The sequence below is a fragment of the Oncorhynchus mykiss genome, chromosome 10, assembly GCF_057628025.1.
Source record: "Oncorhynchus mykiss isolate SJ-2025 chromosome 10, ASM5762802v1, whole genome shotgun sequence".
Taxonomy (NCBI): domain Eukaryota; kingdom Metazoa; phylum Chordata; class Actinopteri; order Salmoniformes; family Salmonidae; genus Oncorhynchus; species Oncorhynchus mykiss.
Window position 1 is genome coordinate 68,183,713 of NC_143031.1, and position 21,659 is coordinate 68,205,371.

General features: G+C 44.9%; 1 protein-coding gene across 7 annotated transcripts in view; it reads left to right on the forward strand.

The window, feature by feature from the left end:
* LOC110533189 (lipopolysaccharide-responsive and beige-like anchor protein) overlaps window positions 1-21,659 on the forward strand; it is a 356,513-nt gene that overhangs the window by 37,294 nt on the left and 297,560 nt on the right. For all 7 annotated transcript variants that reach the window (XM_090187615.1, XM_090187618.1, XM_090187619.1 and 4 more), the window contains exons 2-4: window positions 8,213-8,299; window positions 8,560-8,704; window positions 16,946-17,046. In XM_090187615.1, the coding sequence (XP_090043741.1) occupies window positions 8,213-8,299; window positions 8,560-8,704; window positions 16,946-17,046 (333 nt within the window). The remainder of the gene's footprint in view (window positions 1-8,212; window positions 8,300-8,559; window positions 8,705-16,945; window positions 17,047-21,659) is intronic.

The following is a 21,659-nucleotide window of genomic DNA, read 5'->3' on the forward strand; positions in this document are numbered from 1 at the left end:
GGAGAGATGACGAGAGAGCAGTTGGAGAGATGACGAGAGAGCAGTTGGAGAGATGACGAGAGAGCAGTTGGAGAGATGACGAGAGAGCAGTTGGAGAGATGACGAGAGAGCAGTTGGAGAGATGACGAGAGAGCAGTTGGAGAGATGACGAGAGAGCAGTTGGAGAGATGACGAGAGAGCAGTTGGAGAGATGACGAGAGAGCAGTTGGATGGAGGGAGAGGAATGCTGTTGCTGCTGTGTCTCCCTGCCTGTCTCGTCTGGCCAAATGACCTTCAAAGCACCTCATACACAGGCTCCCTGGGTAGAACAATCCCTCACTCCTATGATTCACCATTTCTGTGTAGTTTGAGGGGTTAATATCCATTTTGATGCCCATTGCTTATTTTTTTGTGTTATGCTAGTGTGGATATTCAATCAATCAAATGTAATTATAAAGCCCTTTTTACATCAGTATCTGTATAGAAACCCAGCCTAAAACATCAAACTAGATGTAGGAGCACGGTGGCTATGAAAAACTCCCTAGAAAGGCCGGAACCTAGGAAGAAACCTAGAGAGGAGTCAGGCTCTGAGGGGTGGCCAGTCCTCTTCTGGCTGTGCCGGTTGGAGATTATAACAGAACATGGCCAAGATGTTCAAGCGTTCATAGATGACCAGCAGGGTTAGATAATAATTAATCACAGTGGTTGTGAAGGGTGCAACAGGTCAGCACCTCAGGAGTAAATGTCAGTTGACTTTTCATGGCTGATCATTCAGAGTCCGGGACAAGACAGCAGGTGCGGTAGAGAGAGAAAGTCCAAAACAGCAGGTCCGGGACAAGGTAGCACGTTCGATGAACAGGTCAAAGTTCCATAGCCGCAGGCAGAACAGTTGAAATTGGAGCAGCAGTATGACCAGGTGGACTGGGGACAGCAAGTAATCATCAGGCCAGGTAGTCCTGAGGCATGGTCCTAGGGCTCAGGTCCTCCGAGAGAAGGAGAGAGCGAGCATACTTAAATTAACCCAGGACACCGGATAAGACAGGATAAATACTCCAGATATAACAGACTGACCCTAGCCCCCCGACACATAAACTACTGCAGCATAAATACTGGAGGCTGAGACAGGAAGGGTCGGGAGACACTGTGACCCTGTCCGACGATACCCTCCCGACAGGGCCAACCAGGCAGGAAATAACCCCACCCACTTTGCCAAAGCACAGCACCCTCACCAGTAGATGGATATCTTCAACCACCAACTTACTACCCTGAGATAATGCCGTGTATAGCCCATGAAGATCTCCTCCACGGCACGAACCCGGGGGGGTGCCAACCCGCACAGGAAGAGCACGTCAGTGACTCAACCCACTCAAGTGACGCACCCCTCCTAGGGACTGCATGGAAGAGCAACAGTAAGCCAATGACTCAGCCTCCGTAATAAGTTTAGAGGCAGAGAATCCCAGTGGAGAGAGGGGAACTGGCCAGGCAGAGACAGCAAGGGTGGTTCGTTGCTCCAGTGCCTTTCCGTTCACCTTCACACTCCTGGGCCAGACTACACTCAATCATATGACCCACTGAAGAGATGAGTCTTCAATAAAGACTTAAGGGTCAAGACCGAGTTTGTGTATTTTGGAACAGACCAATGAAAAGCTGCCGTGTGTGTGCTGTTTTGAGTGAAGTTGACAGAAAACTGCCTTTTACTGCTACAGTACTTGAGGTAAACGTGAGTCAGCAGAAATATTTGACTTCATATTAAATGTTTAATGTTTAAAATCTATTACCCTAGAAACTAGGATACTTTATGAACTATTCAGCTCTTAGGCTGCTGGAGGACTGAAATTGGAGGGCCTGGATTTTCCGACTCTTTTCAGTGTGCCCACAACAATGGGTTATTTCCTGTTTTGTCTTTCTATGCTGCCATCGCTGCTCAGTCAGACCTCCATAGTGGAGGCAAGGAGGTGATATTTGTGGAGTTTTACTGCTAAGTGGTGGGCGGCTCCCCCATGGTCCTGCCTCTCCTGCAGGTTATAGCTTATGTCCTAAATGGCACCCTAGTCAAAGTGCACTACTTCTGAACAAATGGGGAATAGGGTACCATTTGGGATGCTGCCAATAGTCTGACTCTGGGTGATTACATCATTGATTGAGGTAATAGATTCGCTGAGCTCTTTGTGTGTCTCACCACATGTTAGGCCAGCGGTGCTCCTACTCCAACGATGAGTTGCAAGGTACACAGGAGGAAGTACAGTAGACTATTGTAGTGCTTTCATCAGTCTGAGGTTTTCTTTTACTTCAGGCTCAGTTTGTAAAATAATATTTCAGTGACCGTTCTGCTGTGGGCTGCTTGCTCTGATTTTCATGCGTTTCTTGCCAATCCAAACAAATAATGTCAAAGTACTTCTAACTTGATCTAAATCAAAGCTACATCCCATAGATTAATTTATAACACATTTGAATTCTAAACTGCCATAATTCTAATCTCAAATATCAGCAGTGAGATATGAGGTAGGCATTTCTCAATTAAACTCCGGGCACCAGAAGACGATTAAACATGATAAATTAAGCCTATTAAAACCCTGCTCAGTATTACAAAAAAAAAAATAGCTTAGATTTTTTCTTTGCTGATAGTTCTCTCCCATCGCAGTGGAGGATGATAAGGCTTTATCTGGAAGGGCAAATATGAAGGCCAGTGAGATATTAATGGTAGTTAGGAAATACTTATAAATGCAGGGAACTTTTGTTCTAAAATGGGCACGGTATCATTTGCGTAACTTCAAAGTTAGGCGAGTGTGTTATACTATTAATTATAGACTGGGTGGTTCAAGCCCTGAATGCTGATTTGGCTGACAGCTGTGGTATATCAGACCATATACCACGGGTATGATAAAACATTTATTTTTACTGCTCTAGGTAACCAGTTTATAATAGCAATAAGGCACCATGGAGGTTTGTGATATGTGACCAATATACCATGGCTAAGGGCTGTATTCAGACCCTCCACATTGCGTTGTGCGTAAGAACAGCCCTTAGCCGTGGTATATTAGCCATACACCACACCCCCTCGGGGCTTGTTGCTTAATTAAACTGAATTTGTGCCAAAAATGACTTTTTCTGTGGTGTTCAGTGTAAGGAAGTGGAATTGTGGTCAGTGATCGTAGTACTTGTCCATAGAAGGCAGTTTCTATTATGTGGTTTATGAATAGCTTATCTTTTTAAAACACATATTTTACTATCTCTGGCTGTCTGACCTGTTTTTGAAAACACACACACACCAACATACACAGGCTGAGTGAAAACAGCTCTTTGGTACTCACACACTGACCTCTCTCTAGGCCAGTGATGCCACCACTGTGGCCTCGCCCTCATGTGACTCCCCTCTCCCATCCTCTCTCCCCTGTCACCTGACTCTGATGGATGTCTGACTCGCCCAGAGTGTAAGGCTCGTAAATCACCTGTTACTGTGGCGAGTGCTGTAGAAAACATCCATTAACACAATCCCAAAATGCAAATGACTGTATAATTTATCAGCTACTGCAACAGGAGGAATGAAGGGAAGAGGGAAAGAATGTCACTGCTTTTATTTAATTTATTATATTTCACTTTATTTTATTTAACCTTTATTTAACTAGGCAAGTCGGTTAAGAAGAAATTCTTATTTGCAATGACAGCCTAACCCGGATGACTCTGGGCCAATTGTGTGCCGCCCTATGGGACTCTCAATCACGGCCAGTGGTGATACAGCCTGGAATCGAACCAGGGTCATTCGTGACGCCTCTAGCACTGACCGCTGCGCCATTCGGGAGCCCAATGGCCAGAGAGGGATGGAGGAGGGAAGGGTGCAATCACTTTCTGATGAACAAATCATTTACATCATTTACATAGCTTGCCTTTATATATATTTTTTTTAACCAAGGCTTTGTTTTGGCACCTAACCGTCATTGCCACCACTCCACAGTCACACACTTTAGGTCCTACCTCTGAGGAGTCATGGATTGGATCAGCAGCTGTATCTAAATGTCGTATTTGGTTTGTGTGTGTTTGTTAGTGTGGGATCCCTGGACGTATGACGTGAGCGTGTGTTTGTCGGTCTGTTATCATTGCTTTTATCTCCTGGCTTGGTTGTCCATGGTGACAGGGGGCTACCCTGATTTCCCCCCCCCCCCCCCCTTCTGTTAATCCTGCTTGACTCATTTTAATGGGACAGGTTCCCATCAAACACAGCTTGAGGATATAATTTCATCTCAATCAAATTGTCTTCTCACCGCCTGTCTCGTGGCAAATGGAGGCTATCCCTCTGCTTTCCGTCCAGTGACAGGCCCTTCTTGTTGATTCAACACCTTGCGCCCCATCTTACAATATTAGTTGACATGTGCGTTGTTATTTTCCTTCTTATCACTTTCTATTAGGCAGGGTTCAATCATAAAAATGTCATCGCCACTATTAAATAAATGACAAATCATGACATTTATAGCTTATACAATATATTTCCAGACAAAAAGAACGTTATTCCTTCCTTAGCTATAGGTCTCTCACACACACACACACGTAGATAACCTTTTCCATAACGCTGCTAAAGGTAGCATAATAAATTCGTTGACATCCTGCTGGCGTGGAAATAATACCATTCATGTTTTTGGAGGCAACATGTTTACACATAGTGTGTGTGTGCTTAAACACCAGCTGAGAAACACAACACACTGGCAGCACCTAGATGAAATGAATAATATGCATGAAAGGTAAAGTAAAAGCCAGGTTTCAAACATGAAACACATAACTGACAAAACAACTCACCTAAGGGAGCAATCTAAGGGAATAGCTATCTATAAAATATCTACATTTATTTTCTTTGAATGTACTCGTTACAAATCTTGCATTTACAACAAAAATTACGCGTTATATAGGCCTAAACCTTTTGAAAGCAATAGACTACAACTACTACTAATAGAATTGGAACTGGGAAAAAATGAACTTAGTATTAGCTAGAGTCTGAGGTTTATCACATCCTAGATGACAGTTCTGTATGATGTCTCTAAGTTATCAAAGCTGTAGGCTGATCCTGACTAAGATGTCACGTCTGCCAGCGCCAGTTGTTGCCATGACCTTACAAGATTAAAGTCAGGCTCTAAATAGGCTTCTCACCCAACCATCCCTTCTGCTGTTGTGTTGCTGGTGCATTGTGTTTGAGAAGTATGGAGGTCAGAACGAGGCTAGAGAAGACGACTACAGCCTGTATACCGCTCAGGGCCAGGGTATGTGAGGGAGGAGCGGATCGTACCCCATTTGACTGGGGCGCAGAGCGAGTTTCCCAAAAGCTGGAGCGTCAGCTTTCTCGCCCGCTCCAGTAGAGCTGACTTCAGGAGCTCAGGGTATGCCCGGCCCAGCATGCATCTGTAGTCTACTTGTGTGCTGCTATAGCTTCTTGATTTAGCTACTGTCATGGAGCTCACTAAATATTTTCATAAAGAATCTGATAAAACACACAGGTGAAAAATCAAGGTGACTTACAAAGATGGAAAATGAAATAAAATACTTATTACTACGTGCTACTTACTACACTAACAGGAAGGAATGAGGTGGATGGCTAGCTAAGTGTATTTATGAACTAAAAATCAGTTCTCTTATCTTTACAATAGGCCATTATTGATTTTGGCCCAATAGGCCAGGCATATTACCTCTTTCAAGGAGCTTTCCGTTTTGCTAGGGTTATTTTACCTAAAATCGTTAAGGCCTACCTACAGAAAACAACAACAGCAGCAGCAGCAGCAGCAGCAGCAGCAGCAGTAACAACAACAATTATGCATCCTGCCAGCCTGACAAGAGTGGCCCAGAGGGTGTTTAGCATCCCCAGTGGCTCTGCAAGCGTGGAGAGTGTGTTCTCTGTAGCTGGCCTGCTCTCCAGGCACCAACGCATGAGCCTGAAGCCACAGACTGGCCAAACTCGTGTTTCTAAAAATGAATGAAAGGCATTGTAGACTGAGCCTAATAAGGCATGTTTCTTTTCATTTGGGTTTAATTTTCAGTAAGTCACAGCATATATGTGAAACGTATAGACTATAATGATTGAATACAACATGTTGTTTAAATAATGAGAGCTTAATGTATGGCCTGGACTGCATGTCCATGTTCCCTGAAATGTATTTATTTGCAGGCTATAGCCTTGAAATAATATAGCCTAAATAATTCATTTTCGTTCTTTTCTTAAACTACCTGTCTGGCTCCTGACCTATTTATGACGTTTATATGCTGTTTAATACGACATGTAGCCTTTTTGAAATGATGAGTGCTATTTACAGTCTTTCTTACTGTTATGAGAATTTCGTTATCAATGTTCATAAACTTCAATTAATCTACTCAGTCTGCAACCCAAAGTTTGTAAGGTTCTGGTTTAAATGAAACAGACAGAGTTCCCAGCTTACAATAGTCAAAATGTTTATTCACGAGAGCACTCTGAATGAAGTCCATTATACAAAGACATCCATTTTATACCTTGCTCGCGCACATACTTCCACACAAACAGTAGATATCCTACACACATACATACACATGAACAGTAGATATCCTACACACATACATACACATGAACAGTAGGTGAGTTGTATCCTTCTCCATAGTTCTCACCACTGTGTATCACTACCCAGCCGACAGTTCCATTCCCCCGAGATTAGGGAAACCTTGACAAGTCCTCCCTGTCCTATCATATGTTTCTCAGAGTTCTAGCCAGGTCGGGTCAAACACAGTTTAATTGTTCTCGGTATTTTCTTAGACACACACATACACACACATTTCTCTCACTCACAGGTCTCTTCTGAGCCATGTTGGACTTACGTTTAATGCTTTAATTATTCCTTATACATGCTACACAAACTATACTCATTAATAGTTAGGTTTCAGGGTGAAATTATTTAATCATTATCTTTAAACATATAACTTAACTTACCCTTTTCTTGTTGTTTATTTCAATTATTTTCATTCAAATGAAATGGTTTGGTTTAAATACTTCAAAACCAAACGGTAGTTCCAGGTAGTCACAAAAATAGATGGGTGTTGGTTAAATTGGGATTTTAATGGCCTCCCTAGTGGCGCTGCGGTCTAAGGCACTGCATTGTAGTGTTTGAGTTGTCACTACAGACCCAGGTTCAATCCCAGGCTGAGACCCATGAGGCGGCGCAGAATTGGCCCAGCATCATCTGGGTAGGGGAGGTTTTGGCAGGCCGGGATTTCCTTCACCTCTCACGCGCTCTAGCGGTGCTCTAGCGGTGCTCTAGCGGTGCTCTAGCGGTGCTCTAGCAAGCTGTCTTTGGTCGCCAGCTGGACGGTGTTTCCTCCAACACATCGGTGCGGGTGTGTCAAGAAGCACTGCGGCTTGGCCAGGGTCATGTTTCGGAGGACACATGGCTATCGACCTTCGCCTCTCCCGAGTCCGTAGGGGAGTTGCTGCACAAGACTAATTGGATATCATGAAATTGGGGAGAAAAAGCGATTTTTATGAATGGAGTGAATTTGAAGCAGCAGGTTTTTTTTTCTCCTGTGAGCAGGTTTTTATTGGAGCGGTTAGGAAGGATGTGGAGCGGTCTTTCCCACCGCTCAATTCCTCTCACATACTCTGCTCAGGACCAGGCAGGGTTTTATCCTCCGGGATGTGTTTCATTTCAGGGAGGAATGACTACCCTCCGCTGTGCCCTTGTTCACTTGTCTACACAGAATATGACCGCATTGAGGTGAAATAGGGCAGAGAGTGGAGCATCTTTCTGTATTGAAGCCCAGCCTGCTCCATTGTTCACATCCTTGTACACATCTGAGACAACTGGATTGGATAGGTAACAGCATTCCTCTAATCTAGTTGTCCAGCAGGCCTGATCCACAGAGGAGCAGCTGTTTAGAAATACACCGTCCGGCTTGGTCCAGGGATTTGGTTATGCAGTTGATGTGGCCCAGGAACCTGTGCCAGGGGTTTTATGTCCTAAAAAAAGGACATAAATAGGTGTGAGGGAAAAGCTAATCCAATTACATTGGAGATGTTGTTTTTGACTCTGTGCTTTTGAATTGCGTAGGTTGATGAATCCTCTCTCTCTCTCTCTCTCTCTCCCTCTTTCTTTCTCCCTCCCTTTCTCATTCTTTCTCACTTTCTCTCGCTCTCTCATTCTCTCTCTCTCATTCTTTTTCTCTCAACCTCATCTCTCCCTCTCTTCTCTCTCTTTCTTCTCTCTCTTCTCTCCTCTCTCTTCTCTCTCTCTAGTTGGTGGGGGGCCAGTTTGACCTGGAGATGAACTTCATTATCCAGGAGAAAGACAGCATTGTGTGCATGGTGGAGCTGCTGGACAAGGTGGGTGCTACATACACAAAATGAAATGGAACAATATGTATAATATAATCTATGGTGGATGAGTTGTGGTTGTACACACACAGAAATACACAGAGAAATAGATTTTCTCATTGACTTGAATGGGGATCCCCGTTCTAGTAATTGTAGGCCTATTTCTATGGGTACATGTTAGCAGTGGAGGATTGTAAAGCGCTTTGAGCATCTGGCAAATCTCTTTCTAAATCGGATCCATTATTATTATTATTATGTCTGGTTCCCAGTGTGAGCCCACGTGCCAGGCGGAGGTGTGGAGCATCTTCACGGCTATCCTGAAGAAGAGCGTGAGGAACCTGCAGGCCTGCACCGACACAGCCCTCATCAACATGGTGCTGGACCGCGTGGCCCACACTGACAGCATGATCGCAGGTACTGCCACAGTAACACCAGAAGCCAAAGTCATTTCACTCCAAAGTAATGAGGTCACCCCAGTCCTCAGTACAGTATTTAGCATGCTGACACCTACCTACAGGGCTGTCTAGTTCCCCTGCAGTGTGGATGATTGTCTCATTCATAATCATTGTCCAGTGGTTCTCCAAGTCCTGTGTTTTACTACCTTTTTAAATCCAAAGTAATGACCACTGCCTCAGTCCGAATGATTCCCTACTGTACAGGTATCACCCTTATAATGAGGAAGTGAGAGCCCTGTCTAATGCTCCTCACCTTCCCTCATCAAGCTTAGCCAGCTGACGGCACAATTCTGTGTGTGTCTGAAAATAGACTAATTTGTCCTGCAGCAACTCAAGCACTGAGGAGGTGCGGATACCCATGGACGGACGGACAGACAGACACACACACACGCATCATCATTAGATTTGGAATGTGTGTGCAGACCTGACAACACCACTCAGCCTCGCGCTAACCCACTGCCCAGTCAGAGAAGTGACTTCCACACCAGTCAGTAGACACAGTCACCAGCCTCAATCACTCACCAGACTCTCTCCCAGTTACTAATGAGGCCAAAATAACTCCTCAAAAGCTCAGTGATTGACCACTGGCCTGGCAGAGCAGGATAATCAGCCTTAGCATAATGAAACCATTAGCCCAGGGAACATTAACATGCAGGCCAGGCCAGACAGACAGACAAACCCAGGGAACATGAACATGCAGGTCAGGCCAGACAGACAAACCCAGGGAACATGAACATGCAGGTCAGGCCAGACAGACAAACCGTCCTTTCAGCACGTCTCCGGCAATTATGGTGTAACCAGGCCATTGCAATATGTTTTGACTCTGCTTTGCTCAGTAGTGTGAAACGGGCATTAGGCTGTTAAATCAGACGGCCTCTCTCCCTCTCCTTCCATGGCTGGTGTGTGTCAGTCCTCTGATGCCTCAGGTCGCTCTGGCAGGCTATAGAACCTCCACTGTACCTGATGAAAATGGTCCTCCATGGCATTAGCCAGTAATGTGTCGTATTATAGGCTGAATTCCAGGGGGAGTGTGCATTGATAAGCCAATCAATACACATTACTGGCTAATGCCAGGAGGACCATTTTCATCCCAGTGAACAGAGAGAGAGAGAGATGTTCTATAGCCTCCTTATAGCCAACCCCCCCCCCCCCCCCCCCCCCCCGTTGTTGTCTTAGCTAGCTCTCCCAATCAACACCTGTGATTGCTTTATGCCTCGCTTTATGTCTCTCTCAAATGTCAATATGCCTTGTATATTGTTGTTTAGGATAGTTAGCATTGTTTTAGTTTCCTGCGGAGCCCCTAGTCCCACTCAACATGCCTCAGATATCTCCTTTGTCCCACCTCCCACACATGCGGTGACCTCACTCAACATAACAAGTGCGTCCAGAGATGCAACCTCTCTTATCATCACTCAGTGCCTGGGTTTATCTCCACTGTAACCGCACCCCACCATACCCCTGTCTGCACATTATGCCCTGAATCTGTTCTACCATGCCCAGAAATCTGCTCCTTTTATTCTCTGTCCCCAACGCACTAGACGACCAGTTTTGATAGCCTTTAGCCGTACCCTCATCCTACTCCTCCTCAGTTCCTCGGGTGAAGTGGAGGTCAACCCAGGCACTCTCATTTGTTGACTTCTGTAACCGAAAAAGCCTTGGTTTCATGCATGTTAACATCAGAAGCTTCCTCCCTAAGTTAGTTTTACTCACTGCCTCATTGCCTGCATCCGTAATGGGTCAGCGGTCAAACGACCTCCTCTCATCACTGTAAAACGCTCCCTGAAACACTTCAGCGAGCAGGCCTTTCTAATCGACCTGGCCGGGGTATCCTGGAAGGATATTGACCTCATCCCGTCAGTAGAGGATGCCTGGATATTTTTAAAAAATGCCTTCCTAACCATCTTAAATAAACATGCCCCATTCAAGAAATTTAGAACCAGGAACAGATATAGCCCTTGGTTCTCCCCAGACCTGACTGCCCTTAACCAACACAAAAACATCCTATGGCGTTCTGCATTAGCATCGAACAGCCCCCGTGATATGCAGCTGTTCAGGGAAGCTAGAAACCATTATACACAGGCAGTTAGAAAAGCCAAGGCTAGCTTTTTCAAGCAGAAATTTGCTTCTTGCAACACTAACTCAAAAAAGTTATGGGACACTGTAAAGTCCATGGAGAATAAGAACACCTCCTCCCAGCTGCCCACTGCACTGAAGATACGAAACACTGTCATCACTGATAAATCCACCATAATTGAAAATGTCAATAAGCATTTTTCTACTGCTGGCCATGCTTTCCACCTGGCTACTCCTACCCCTGTCAACAGCACTGCACCCCCAACAGCAACTCGCCCAAGCCTTCCCCATTTCTCCTTCTCCCAAATCCATTCAGCTGATGTTCTGAAAGAGCTGCAAAATCTGGACCCCTACAAATCAGCCGGGCTAGACAATCTGGACCCTTTCTTTCTAAAATTATCTGCCGAAATTGTTGCCACCCCTATTACTAGCCTGTTCAACCTCTCTTTCGTGTCATCTGAGATTCCCAAAGATTGGAAAGCAGCTGCGGTCATCCCCCTCTTCAAAGGGGGGGACACTCTTGACCCAAACTGCTACAGACCTATATCTATCCTACCATGCCTTTCTAAGGTCTTCGAAAGCCACGTCAACAAACAGATTACCGACCATTTCGAATCTCACCCTACCTTCTCTGCTATGCAATCTGGTTTCAGAGCTGGTCATGGGTGCACCTCAGCCACGCTCAAGGTCCTAAACGATATCTTAACCGCCATCGATAAGAAACATTACTGTGCAGCCGTATTCATTGATCTGGCCAAGGCTTTCGACTCTGTCAATCACCACATCCTCATCGGCAGACTCAACAGCCTTGGTTTCTCAAATGATTGCCTCGCCTGGTTCACCAACTACTTCTCTGATAGAGTTCAGTGTGTCAAATCGGAGGGTCTGTTGTCCGGACCTCTGGCAGTCTCTATGGGGGTGCCACAGGGTTCAATTCTTGGACCGACTCTCTTCTCTGTATACATCAATGAGGTCGCTCTTGCTGCTGGTGAGTCTCTGATCCACCTCTACGCAGACGACACCATTCTGTATACTTCCGGCCCTTCTTTGGACACTGTGTTAACAACCCTCCAGGCAAGCTTCAATGCCATACAACTCTCCTTCCGTGGCCTCCAATTGCTCTTAAATACAAGTAAAACTAAATGCATGCTCTTCAACCGATCGCTACCTGCACCTACCCGCCTGTCCAACATCACTACTCTGGACGGCTCTGACTTAGAATACGTGGACAACTACAAATACTTAGGTGTCTGGTTAGACTGTAAACTCTCCTTCCAGACCCATATCAAACATCTCCAATCCAAAGTTAAATCTAGAATTGGCTTCCTATTTCGCAACAAAGCATCCTTCACTCATGCTGCCAAACATACCCTTGTAAAACTGACCAGCCTACCAATCCTCGACTTTGGCGATGTCATTTGCAAAATAGCCTCCAATACCCTACTCAACAAATTGGATGCAGTCTATCACAGTGCAATCCGTTTTGTCACCAAAGCCCCATATACTACCCACCATTGCGACCTGTACGCTCTCGTTGGCTGGCCCTCGCTTCATACTCGTCGCCAAACCCACTGGCTCCATGTCATCTACAAGACCCTGCTAGGTAAAGTCCCCCCTTATCTCAGCTCGCTGGTCACCATAGCATCTCCCACCTGTAGCACACGCTCCAGCAGGTATATCTCTCTAGTCACTCCCAAAACCAATTCTTTCTTTGGCCGCCTCTCTTTCCAGTTCTCTGCTGCCAATGACTGGAACGAACTACAAAAATCTCTGAAACTGGAAACACTTATCTCCCTCACTAGCTTTAAGCACCAACTGTCAGAGCAGCTCACAGATTACTGCACCTGTACATAGCCCACCTATAATTTAGCCCAAACAACTACCTCTTTCCCAACTGTATTTAATTAATTAATTTATTTTGCTCCTTTGCACCCCATTATTTTTATTTCTACTTTGCACATTCTTCCATTGCAAAACTACCATTCCAGTGTTTTACTTGCTATATTGTATTTACCTTGCCACCATGACCTTTTTTGCCTTTACCTCCCTTCTCACCTCATTTGCTCACATTGTATATAGACTTGTTTATACTGTATTATTGACTGTATGTTTGTTTTACTCCATGTGTAACTCTGTGTCGTTGTATCTGTCGAACTGCTTTGCTTTATCTTGGCCAGGTCGCAATTGTAAATGAGAACTTGTTCTCAACTTGCCTACCTGGTTAAATAAAGGTAAAATAAATAAAAATAAATAAATAAACACACTCTGCCAACCGTGATGTCCTTGCCATGTCTGAATCCTGGCATAGGAGTGCCACCAAAAATTCCCCAACTACAACATTTTCCGTCAAGATAGAACTGCCAAAGGGGGAGCATTTGCAATCTACTGCAGAGATAGTTTGCAAAGTTCTGTCATACATTCCTGGTCTATGTCCAAACAGTTCAAGCTTCTAATTTTAAAAATGAATCTCTCCAGAAATAAGTCTCTCACTGTTGCCGCCTGTTATAGACCCCCTTCAGCTCCCAGCTGTGCCCTGAACACCATATGTGAATTGATTGCCCCCCATCTATCTTCAGAGCTCGTTCTGTTAAGTGACCTGAACTGGGATATGCAACTTCTTGACGCTACCCATCCCTGTCGCGGGATCATTTTCGTCAGCAACCGCTGAATAGCATAGCGCAACAGTCAAATAATATTACAAAAAAATATTCATATTCATGAAATCACAAGTGCAATATTGCTTAGCCTTTTGTTAATCCACCTGAAATGATGCTTTACAGCGAAAGCAATCCAAGCGTTTGTGTAATTTTATCGATAGCCGAGCATAGCATTATGTACACTTAGCATCCGTAAGCTTGGTCACGAAAATCAGAAAAGCAATCAAATGAACCGTTTACCTTTGATCTTCGGATGTTTTCACTCACGAGACTCCCAGTTACACAACAAATGTTCCTTTTGTTCCATAAAGATTATTTTTATACCCAAAATACAGACGTTTGTTTGTCACGTTATGTTCAGAAATCCACAGGAAAGAGCGGTCACGACAACGCAGATGGAAATTCCAAATAGTCTTCATAATGTCCACAGAAACATGTCAAACGTTTTTTATAATCATTCCTCAGGTAGTTTTTAAAATATATATTCGATAATATATCAACCGAGTGTGTAGGTTTTTCAATAACAGCGGGAGGAACAATGGCGGCTTTACTCTGTAGCGCAAAAACTCACTCTGAGAGCCCCCACCTATCCACTTACGCAATGTGATCTTTCACGCTCTTTTTTTCAAAATGAAAGCCTGAAACTATGTCTAAAGACTGGTGACACCTTAGGGAAGCCAGAGAAAAAGGAATCTGGTCGATATCCCTTTAAATGGTGGATTGGCATGCATATGAACAGAAGGGTTTCAAAATAAGAGGCACTTCCTGATTGGATTATCCTCAGGGTTTTGCTTGCAATATCAGTTCTGTTATACTCACAGACAATATTTTGACAGTTTTGGAAACTTTAGATTTTTCTATCCTAATCTGTCAATTATATGCATATTCTAGCATCTGGTCCTGAGAAATAGGCTGTTTACTTTGGGAAAGTTATTTTTCCAAACATAAAAATAGTGCCCCCTAGCTTCAAGAGGTTACCCCGGCAGTCCTACATTCTAAGCTAGATGCCCTCAATCTCAGACAAATTATCAAGGAACCCACCAGGTACAACCCTAAATCCGTAAACATGGGCACCCTCATAGATATTATCCTGACCAATTTACCCTTCAAATACACTTTCAATCAGGATCTCAGCGATCACTGCCTCATTGCCTGCATCTGCTATAGGTCCGCGGTCAAACGACCACCCGTCATCACTGTCAAACGCTCACTAAAACACTTCTGCGAGCAGGGCTTTATAATCGACCTGGCCTGAGTACCCTGGAAGGATTTTGACCTCATCCCGTCATTCGAGGATACCTGGTCGTTCTTTAAAAGTGATTTCCTCACCACCTTTCAAAAAATGTTGAACTAAAAACAGATATAGCCCTTGGCTCACTCCAGACCTGACCGCTTTCGACCAGCACAAAAACATCCTGTGGCAGACTGCAATAGCATCGAATAGTCCCTGCGATATGCAACTTTTCAGGGAAGTTAGGAACCAATACACGCAGTCAGTCAGGAAAGCAAAGGCTAGCTTTTTCAAACAGAAATTTGCATCCTGTAGCTTTAACTCCAAAACGTTTTTTTGGACACTGTAAAGTGCATGGAGAATAAGAGCAGCACCTCCCAGCTGCCCACTGCACTGAGGCTAGGTAACACTGTCACCACTGATAAATCCACGATAATCGAGAATTTCAATTAGCATTTCTCTACGGCTGGCCATGCTTTCCTCCTGGCTACCCCAACCCCGGCGAACAGCATCGCTGCCCGCTTGCCCGACTAGCATCACTACTCTGGACAATTCTGACTTAGATTATGTGGACAACTACAAATACCTAGGTGTCTGGCTAGACTGTAAACTATCCTTCCAGACTCATATCAAACATCTCCAATCCAAAATTAAATATAGAATCGGCTTTCTGTTTCGCTACATAGCCTCCTTCACTCACGCCGCCAAACATACTCTAGTAAAACTGACTATCCTACCAATCCTCAACTTCGGCGATGTCATTTACAAAATAGCCTCTAACACTCTACTCAGCAAACTGGATGCAATCTATCACAGTGCTATCCGTTTTGTCACCAAAGCCCCATATACCACCCACCACTGCGACCTGTATGCTCTCATCGGCTGACCCTCGCTACATATTCGTCGCCAGACCCACTGGCTCCAGGTCCTCTATAAGTCTTTGCTAGGTAAATCTCCGTCTTAGCTCACTGGTCTCGATAACAACACCCACCCATAGCACTCGCTCCAGCAGGTATACAGTGGGGAGAACAAGTATTTGGTACACTGCCGATTTTGCAGGTTTCCCTACTTAGAAAATATGTAGAGGTCTGTAATTTTTATCATTTTTATCATTTTTGCAATAAAATGCAAATGTATTACTTAAATTATACAATGTGATTTTCTGGATTGTTGTTTTAGATTCTGTCTCTCACAGTTGTAGTGTACCTATGATAACATTTACAGACCTCTACATGCTTTGTAAGTAGGAAAACCTGCAAAATCGGCAGTGTATCAAATACTTGTTCTCCCCACTGTATCTCACTGGTCATCCCCAAAGCCAACACCTACTTTGGCCACCTTTCCTTCCAGTTCTCTGCTGCCAGTGACTGGAACAAATTGCAAAAATCACTGAAGCTGGAGACTTATATCTCCCTCACTAACTTTAAGCATCAGCTGTCAGAGCAGCTTACCGATTGCTGCTGCTGTACACAGCCCATATGTAAATAGCCCATCCAATCTACCTACCTCATCCCCATATTGTTTTTATTTACTTTTCTGCTCTTTTGCACACCAGTATTTCTACTTGCACATCTATCACTCCAGTGTTAATTTGCTAAATTGCTACTTACTTCGCTACTATGGCCTATTTATTGCCTTACCTCCTCACGCCATTTACACACACTGTATATAGACTTTCTTTTTTTATTTTCTATTGTGTTATTGACTGTACGCTTGTTTATTTCAAGTGTAACTCTGTGTTGTTGTTTGTGTCGCACTGCTTTGCTTTGTCTTGGCCAGGTCACAGTTGTAAATGAGAACTTGTTCTCAACTAACCTACCTGGTTAAATAAAAAAATATTTACAATTAAAAAATACAATTAAAAAACACATTGATGGGGAATGGCATAGCATTTCTCCACGTTTGCCATAATGTGAAAATATGTGTACTTAACTAATAAAAGGTGATTTGGTTTGCATAGTATTTTAAGTGCTGAATATCTGATTTAAGTCTTTTTCGATGTCCTCTTTAGTGTGAAGTGTTTTTGGTCTACTTGTAATCAATCCATAAAATGTTTTATGAGCCAAGTAACAAGAGGTCACGCAACGATGTTACTTTGGTTATAGAGGTTCTCGAACATCACTCTGTATGTGTTTTGCTTTTCACTTGGACTCTGTTCAAGTCCATTGTTAGGCTGTGGTCAGTTTCCCCTCTTCACATATGTCATGTTTAACCTGTGTGTGTCCCTTCCCTCTTCCAGACCTGATGGTGGACATGCTAGGAGTGCTGGCCAGCTACAGCATCACAGTCAAGGAGCTGAAGTTGTTCTTCAGCAAACTGCAAGGAGAGAAAGGCCAATGGGTAACACAACTAGTCGAACCTTCATACCGTACCGCCCTGTCATATTTGTCTTGTAGAGAGCATGGGGAATGTGCTAGCAACACTTCAACTGGTTGCCTGTACACATCCTTTCAGCCTCTCTGTGCTCTGGTACCATACATTACACTGTGTAGTGCAGACACACCATCGCTGTCTATTGGGCTAATCCAAAAAACATTACTGTATTATTAATGTGTAATAACTTGAGGAAGTTGCATCTTAGCTCTGATATATGAAGGCAGTTTTATCATTCTACCTTCTACTGGGTAATGTTATGATTTAAGGAGAGGGTAAACTGATCTTAGATCAGTGTTTGGAATTAAATCACACACATTTAACAGTTTAACATAAATAGGATCGTACTATCATTAGTTAAAAATAGTATCTACAGTGGGACAAAAAAGTATTTAGTCAGCCACCAATTGTGCAAGTTCTCCCACTTAAAAAGATGAGAGGCCTGTAATTTTCATCATAGGTATACTTCAACTATGATAGACAAAATGAGGAAAAAAATCCTGAAAATCACATTGTAGGATTTTTAATGAATTTATTTGCAAATTATGGTGGAAAATAAGTATTTGGTCAATAACAAAAGTTTATCTCAATACTTTGTTATATACCCTTGGTTGGCAATGACAGAGGTCAAAAGTTTTCTGTAAGTCTTCACAAGGTTTTCACACACTGTTGCTGGTATTTTGGCACATTCCTCCATGCAGATCTCCTCTAGAGCAGTGAAGTTTTAGGACTGTTGCTGGGCAACACAGACTTTCAACTCCCTCCAAAGATTTTCTATGGGGTTGAGATCTGGAGACTGGCTAGGCCACTCCAGGACCTTGAAATGCTTCTTACGAAGCCACTCCTTCGTTGCTCGGGCGGTGTGTTTGGGATCTTTGTCATGCTGAAAGACCCAGCCACGTTTCATCTTCAATGCCCTTGCTGATGGAAGGAGGTTTTCACTCAAAATCTTGCGATTCATGGCCCCACTCATTCTTTCCTTTACACGGATCAGTTGCCCCAAAGCATGATGTTTCCACCCCCATGCAACTCAGCATTCTTGGTCCTCCAAACACAATGAGTTGAGTTTTTACCAAAAAGTTATATTTTGGTTTCATCTGACCATATGACATTCTCCCAATCTTCTTCTGGACCATCTAACTGCTCTCTAGCAAGCTTCAGATGGGCCTGGACATGTACTGGCTTAAGCATGGGGACACGTCTGGCACTGCAGGATTTGAGTCCCTGGTGGCGTAGTGTGTTACTGATGGTAGGCTTTGTTACTTTGGTCCCAGCTCTCTGCAGGTCATTCACTAGGTCCCACCGTGTGGTTCTGGGATTTTTGCTCACCGTTCTTGTGATCATTTTGACCCCACGGGGTGAGATCTTGCGTGGAGCCCCAGATCGAGATTATCAGTGGTCTTGTATGTCTTCCATTTCCTAATAATTGCTCCCACAGTTGATTTCTTCAAACCAAGCTGCTTACCTATTGCAGATTCAGTCTTCCCAGCCCAGGGCAGGTCTACAATTTTGTTTCTGGTGTCCTTTGACAGCTCTTTGGTCTTGGCCATAGTGGAGTTTGGAGTGTGACTGTTTGAGGTTGTGGACAGGTGTCTTTTATACTGATAACAAGTTCAAACAGGTGCCATTAATACAGGTAACGAGTGGAGGACAGAGGAGCCTCTTAAAGAAGAAGTTACAGGTCTGTGAGAGCCAGAAATCTTGCTTGTTTGTAGGTGACCAAATACTTATTTTCCACCATAATTTGCAAATAAATACATTAAAAATCCTACAATGTGATTTTCTGGATTTTTTTCTCTCGCATTTTGTCTGTCATAGTTAAAGTGTACCTATGATGGAAATTACAGGCCTCTCTCATCTTTTTAAGTGGGAGAACTTGCACAATTGGTGGCTGACTAAATACTTTTTTGCCCCACTGTATACTGAAGATACATTAGTGATTATAAAGTTGAAGAATAATCTGTTTTCCAACCTGGGTTTTGTAGTTTTCCACCAAGACAGCCTGGACAGTCTTACCTAGCAGGGTGGAATCAGTACAATACAGTGGGAAGACAGCCTGGACAGTCTTGCCTAGCAGGGTGGAGTCAGTACAGTAACAGTGGGAAGACAGCCTGGGCAGTCTTGCCTAGCCGGGTGGAGTCAGTACAGTACAGTGGGAAGACAGCCTGGACACTCTTGCCTAGCAGGGTGGAGTCAGTACATTGGGAAGACAGCCTGGGCAGTCTTGCCTAGCAGGGTGGAGTCAGTACAGTAACAGTGGGAAGACAGCCTGGACAGTCTTGCCTAGCAGGGTGGAGTCAGTACAGTGGAAGACAGCCCGGGCAGACTTGCCTAGCACGGTGGAGTCAGTACAGTGGGAAGAAAGCCTGGACAGTCTTGCCTAGCAGGGTGGAGTCAGTACAGTGGGAAGACAGCCTGGGCAGTCTTGCCTATCAGGGTGGAGTCAGTACAGTACAGTGGGAAGACAGCCTGGACAGTCTTGCCTAGCAGGGTGGAGTTATTTCAGTACCACGGGAAGACAGCCTGGACAGTCTTGCCTAGCAGGGTGGAGTCAGTACAGTACAGTGGGAAGACAGCCTGGGCAGTCTTGCCTAGCAGGGTGGAGTCAGTACAGTGGGAAGACAGCCTGGACAGTCTTGCCTAGCCGGGTGGAGTCAGTACAGTAACAGTGGGAAGACAGCCTGGATTGTCTTGCCTAGCAGGGTGGAGTCAGTACAGTGGGAAGACAGCCTGGACAGTCTTGCCTAGCAGGGTGGAGTCAGTACAGTAACAGTGGGAAGACATCCTGGACAGTCTTGCCTAGCAGGGGTGGAGTCAGTACAGTGGGAAGACAGCCTGGACAGTCTTGCCTAGCAGGGTGGAGTCAGTACAATAACAATGGGAAGACAGCCTGGACAGTCTTGCCTAGCAGGGTGGAGTCAGTACAATAACAATGGGAAGACAGCCTGGACAGTCTTGCCTAGCAGGGTAGAGTCAGTACAGTACAGTGGGAAGACAGCCTGGTCACTCTTGCCTAGCAGGGTGGAGTCAGTACAGTGGGAAGACAGCCTGGGCAGTCTTGCCTAGCAGGGTGGAGTCAGTACAGTGGGAAGACAGCCTGGGCAGTCTTGCCTAGCAGGGTGGAGTCAGTACAGTGGGAAGACAGCCTGGGCAGTCTTGCCTAGCAGGGTGGAGTCAGTACAGTGGGAAGACAGCCTGGGCAGTCTTGCCTAGCAGGGTAGAGTCAGTACAGTAACAGTGGGAAGACAGCCTGGACAGTCTTGCCTAGCAGGGTAGAGTCAGTACAGTAACAGTGGGAAGACAGCCTGGACAGTCTTGCCTAGCAGGGGGGAGTCAGTACCGTAGCCCTTATGTAAAAACAGCAGATCTCGTAGGTTGTACCATGAATGATCCACTGAGTCCCTGCACCATTGAGAGAGGATAATTTACTCACTGCTTTAGCACACTCTGCCAACCCTGATGTCCTTGCCGTGTCTGAATCCTGGCTTAGGAAGGCCACCAAAATTTAGGAGATTTCCATACCCAACTACAACATTTTCCGTCAAGATAGAACTGCCAAAGGGGGAGGAGTTGCAGTCTACTGCAGAGAGAGCCTGCAAAGTAATGTCATACTTTCCAGGTCCATACCCAAACAGTTCGAACTACTAATTTAAAAAAATACTCTCTCCAGAAATAAGTCTCTCACTGTTGCCGCCTGCTACCGATCCCCCTCAGCTCCCAGCTGTGCCCTGGACACCATTTGTGAATTGATCGCCCCCCCCATCTAGCTTCAGAGTTTGGGCAGTCCTACAATCTAAGCTAGATGCCCTCAATCTCAGACAAATCATCAAGGAACCCACCAGGTACAACCCTAAATCTATAAACATGGGCACCCTCATAGACGTTATCCTGACCAACTGGCCCTCCAAATACACCTCCACTGTCTTCAATCAGGATCTCAGCGATCACTGCCTCCTTGCCTGTATCCGCAGTCAAACGACCACCCCTCATCACTGTCAAACGCTCCCTAAAACACTTCTGCGAGCAGGCCTTTCTAATCGACCTGGCCCGGGTATCCTGGAAGGATATTGACCTCATCCCGTCAGTTGAGGATGCCTGGTCATTCTTTAAAAGTAACTTCCTCACCATCTTAGATAAGCATGCTCCGTTCAAAAAATGCAGAACGAAGAACAGAAATAGCCCTTGGTTCACTCCAGACCTGACTGCGCTTGACCAGCACAAAAACATCCTGTGGCGGACTGCAATAGCATCAAATAGGCCCCGAGATATGCGACTGTTCAGGGAAGTCAGGAACCAATACACGCAGTCAGTCAGGAAAGCAAAGGCCAGCTTTTTCAAGCAGAAATTTGCATCCTGTAGCTCTAACTCCAAAAAGTTCTGGGACACTGTAAAGTCCATGGAGAACAAAAGCACCTCCTCCCAGCTGCCCACTGCACTGAGGCTAGGTAACACGGTCACCACCAATAAATCCATGATAATCGAAAACTTCAACAAGCATTTCTCAACGGCTGGCCATGCCTTCCTCCTGGCTACTCCAACCTCAGCCAACAGCTCCGCCCCTCCCCGCAGCTACTCGCCCA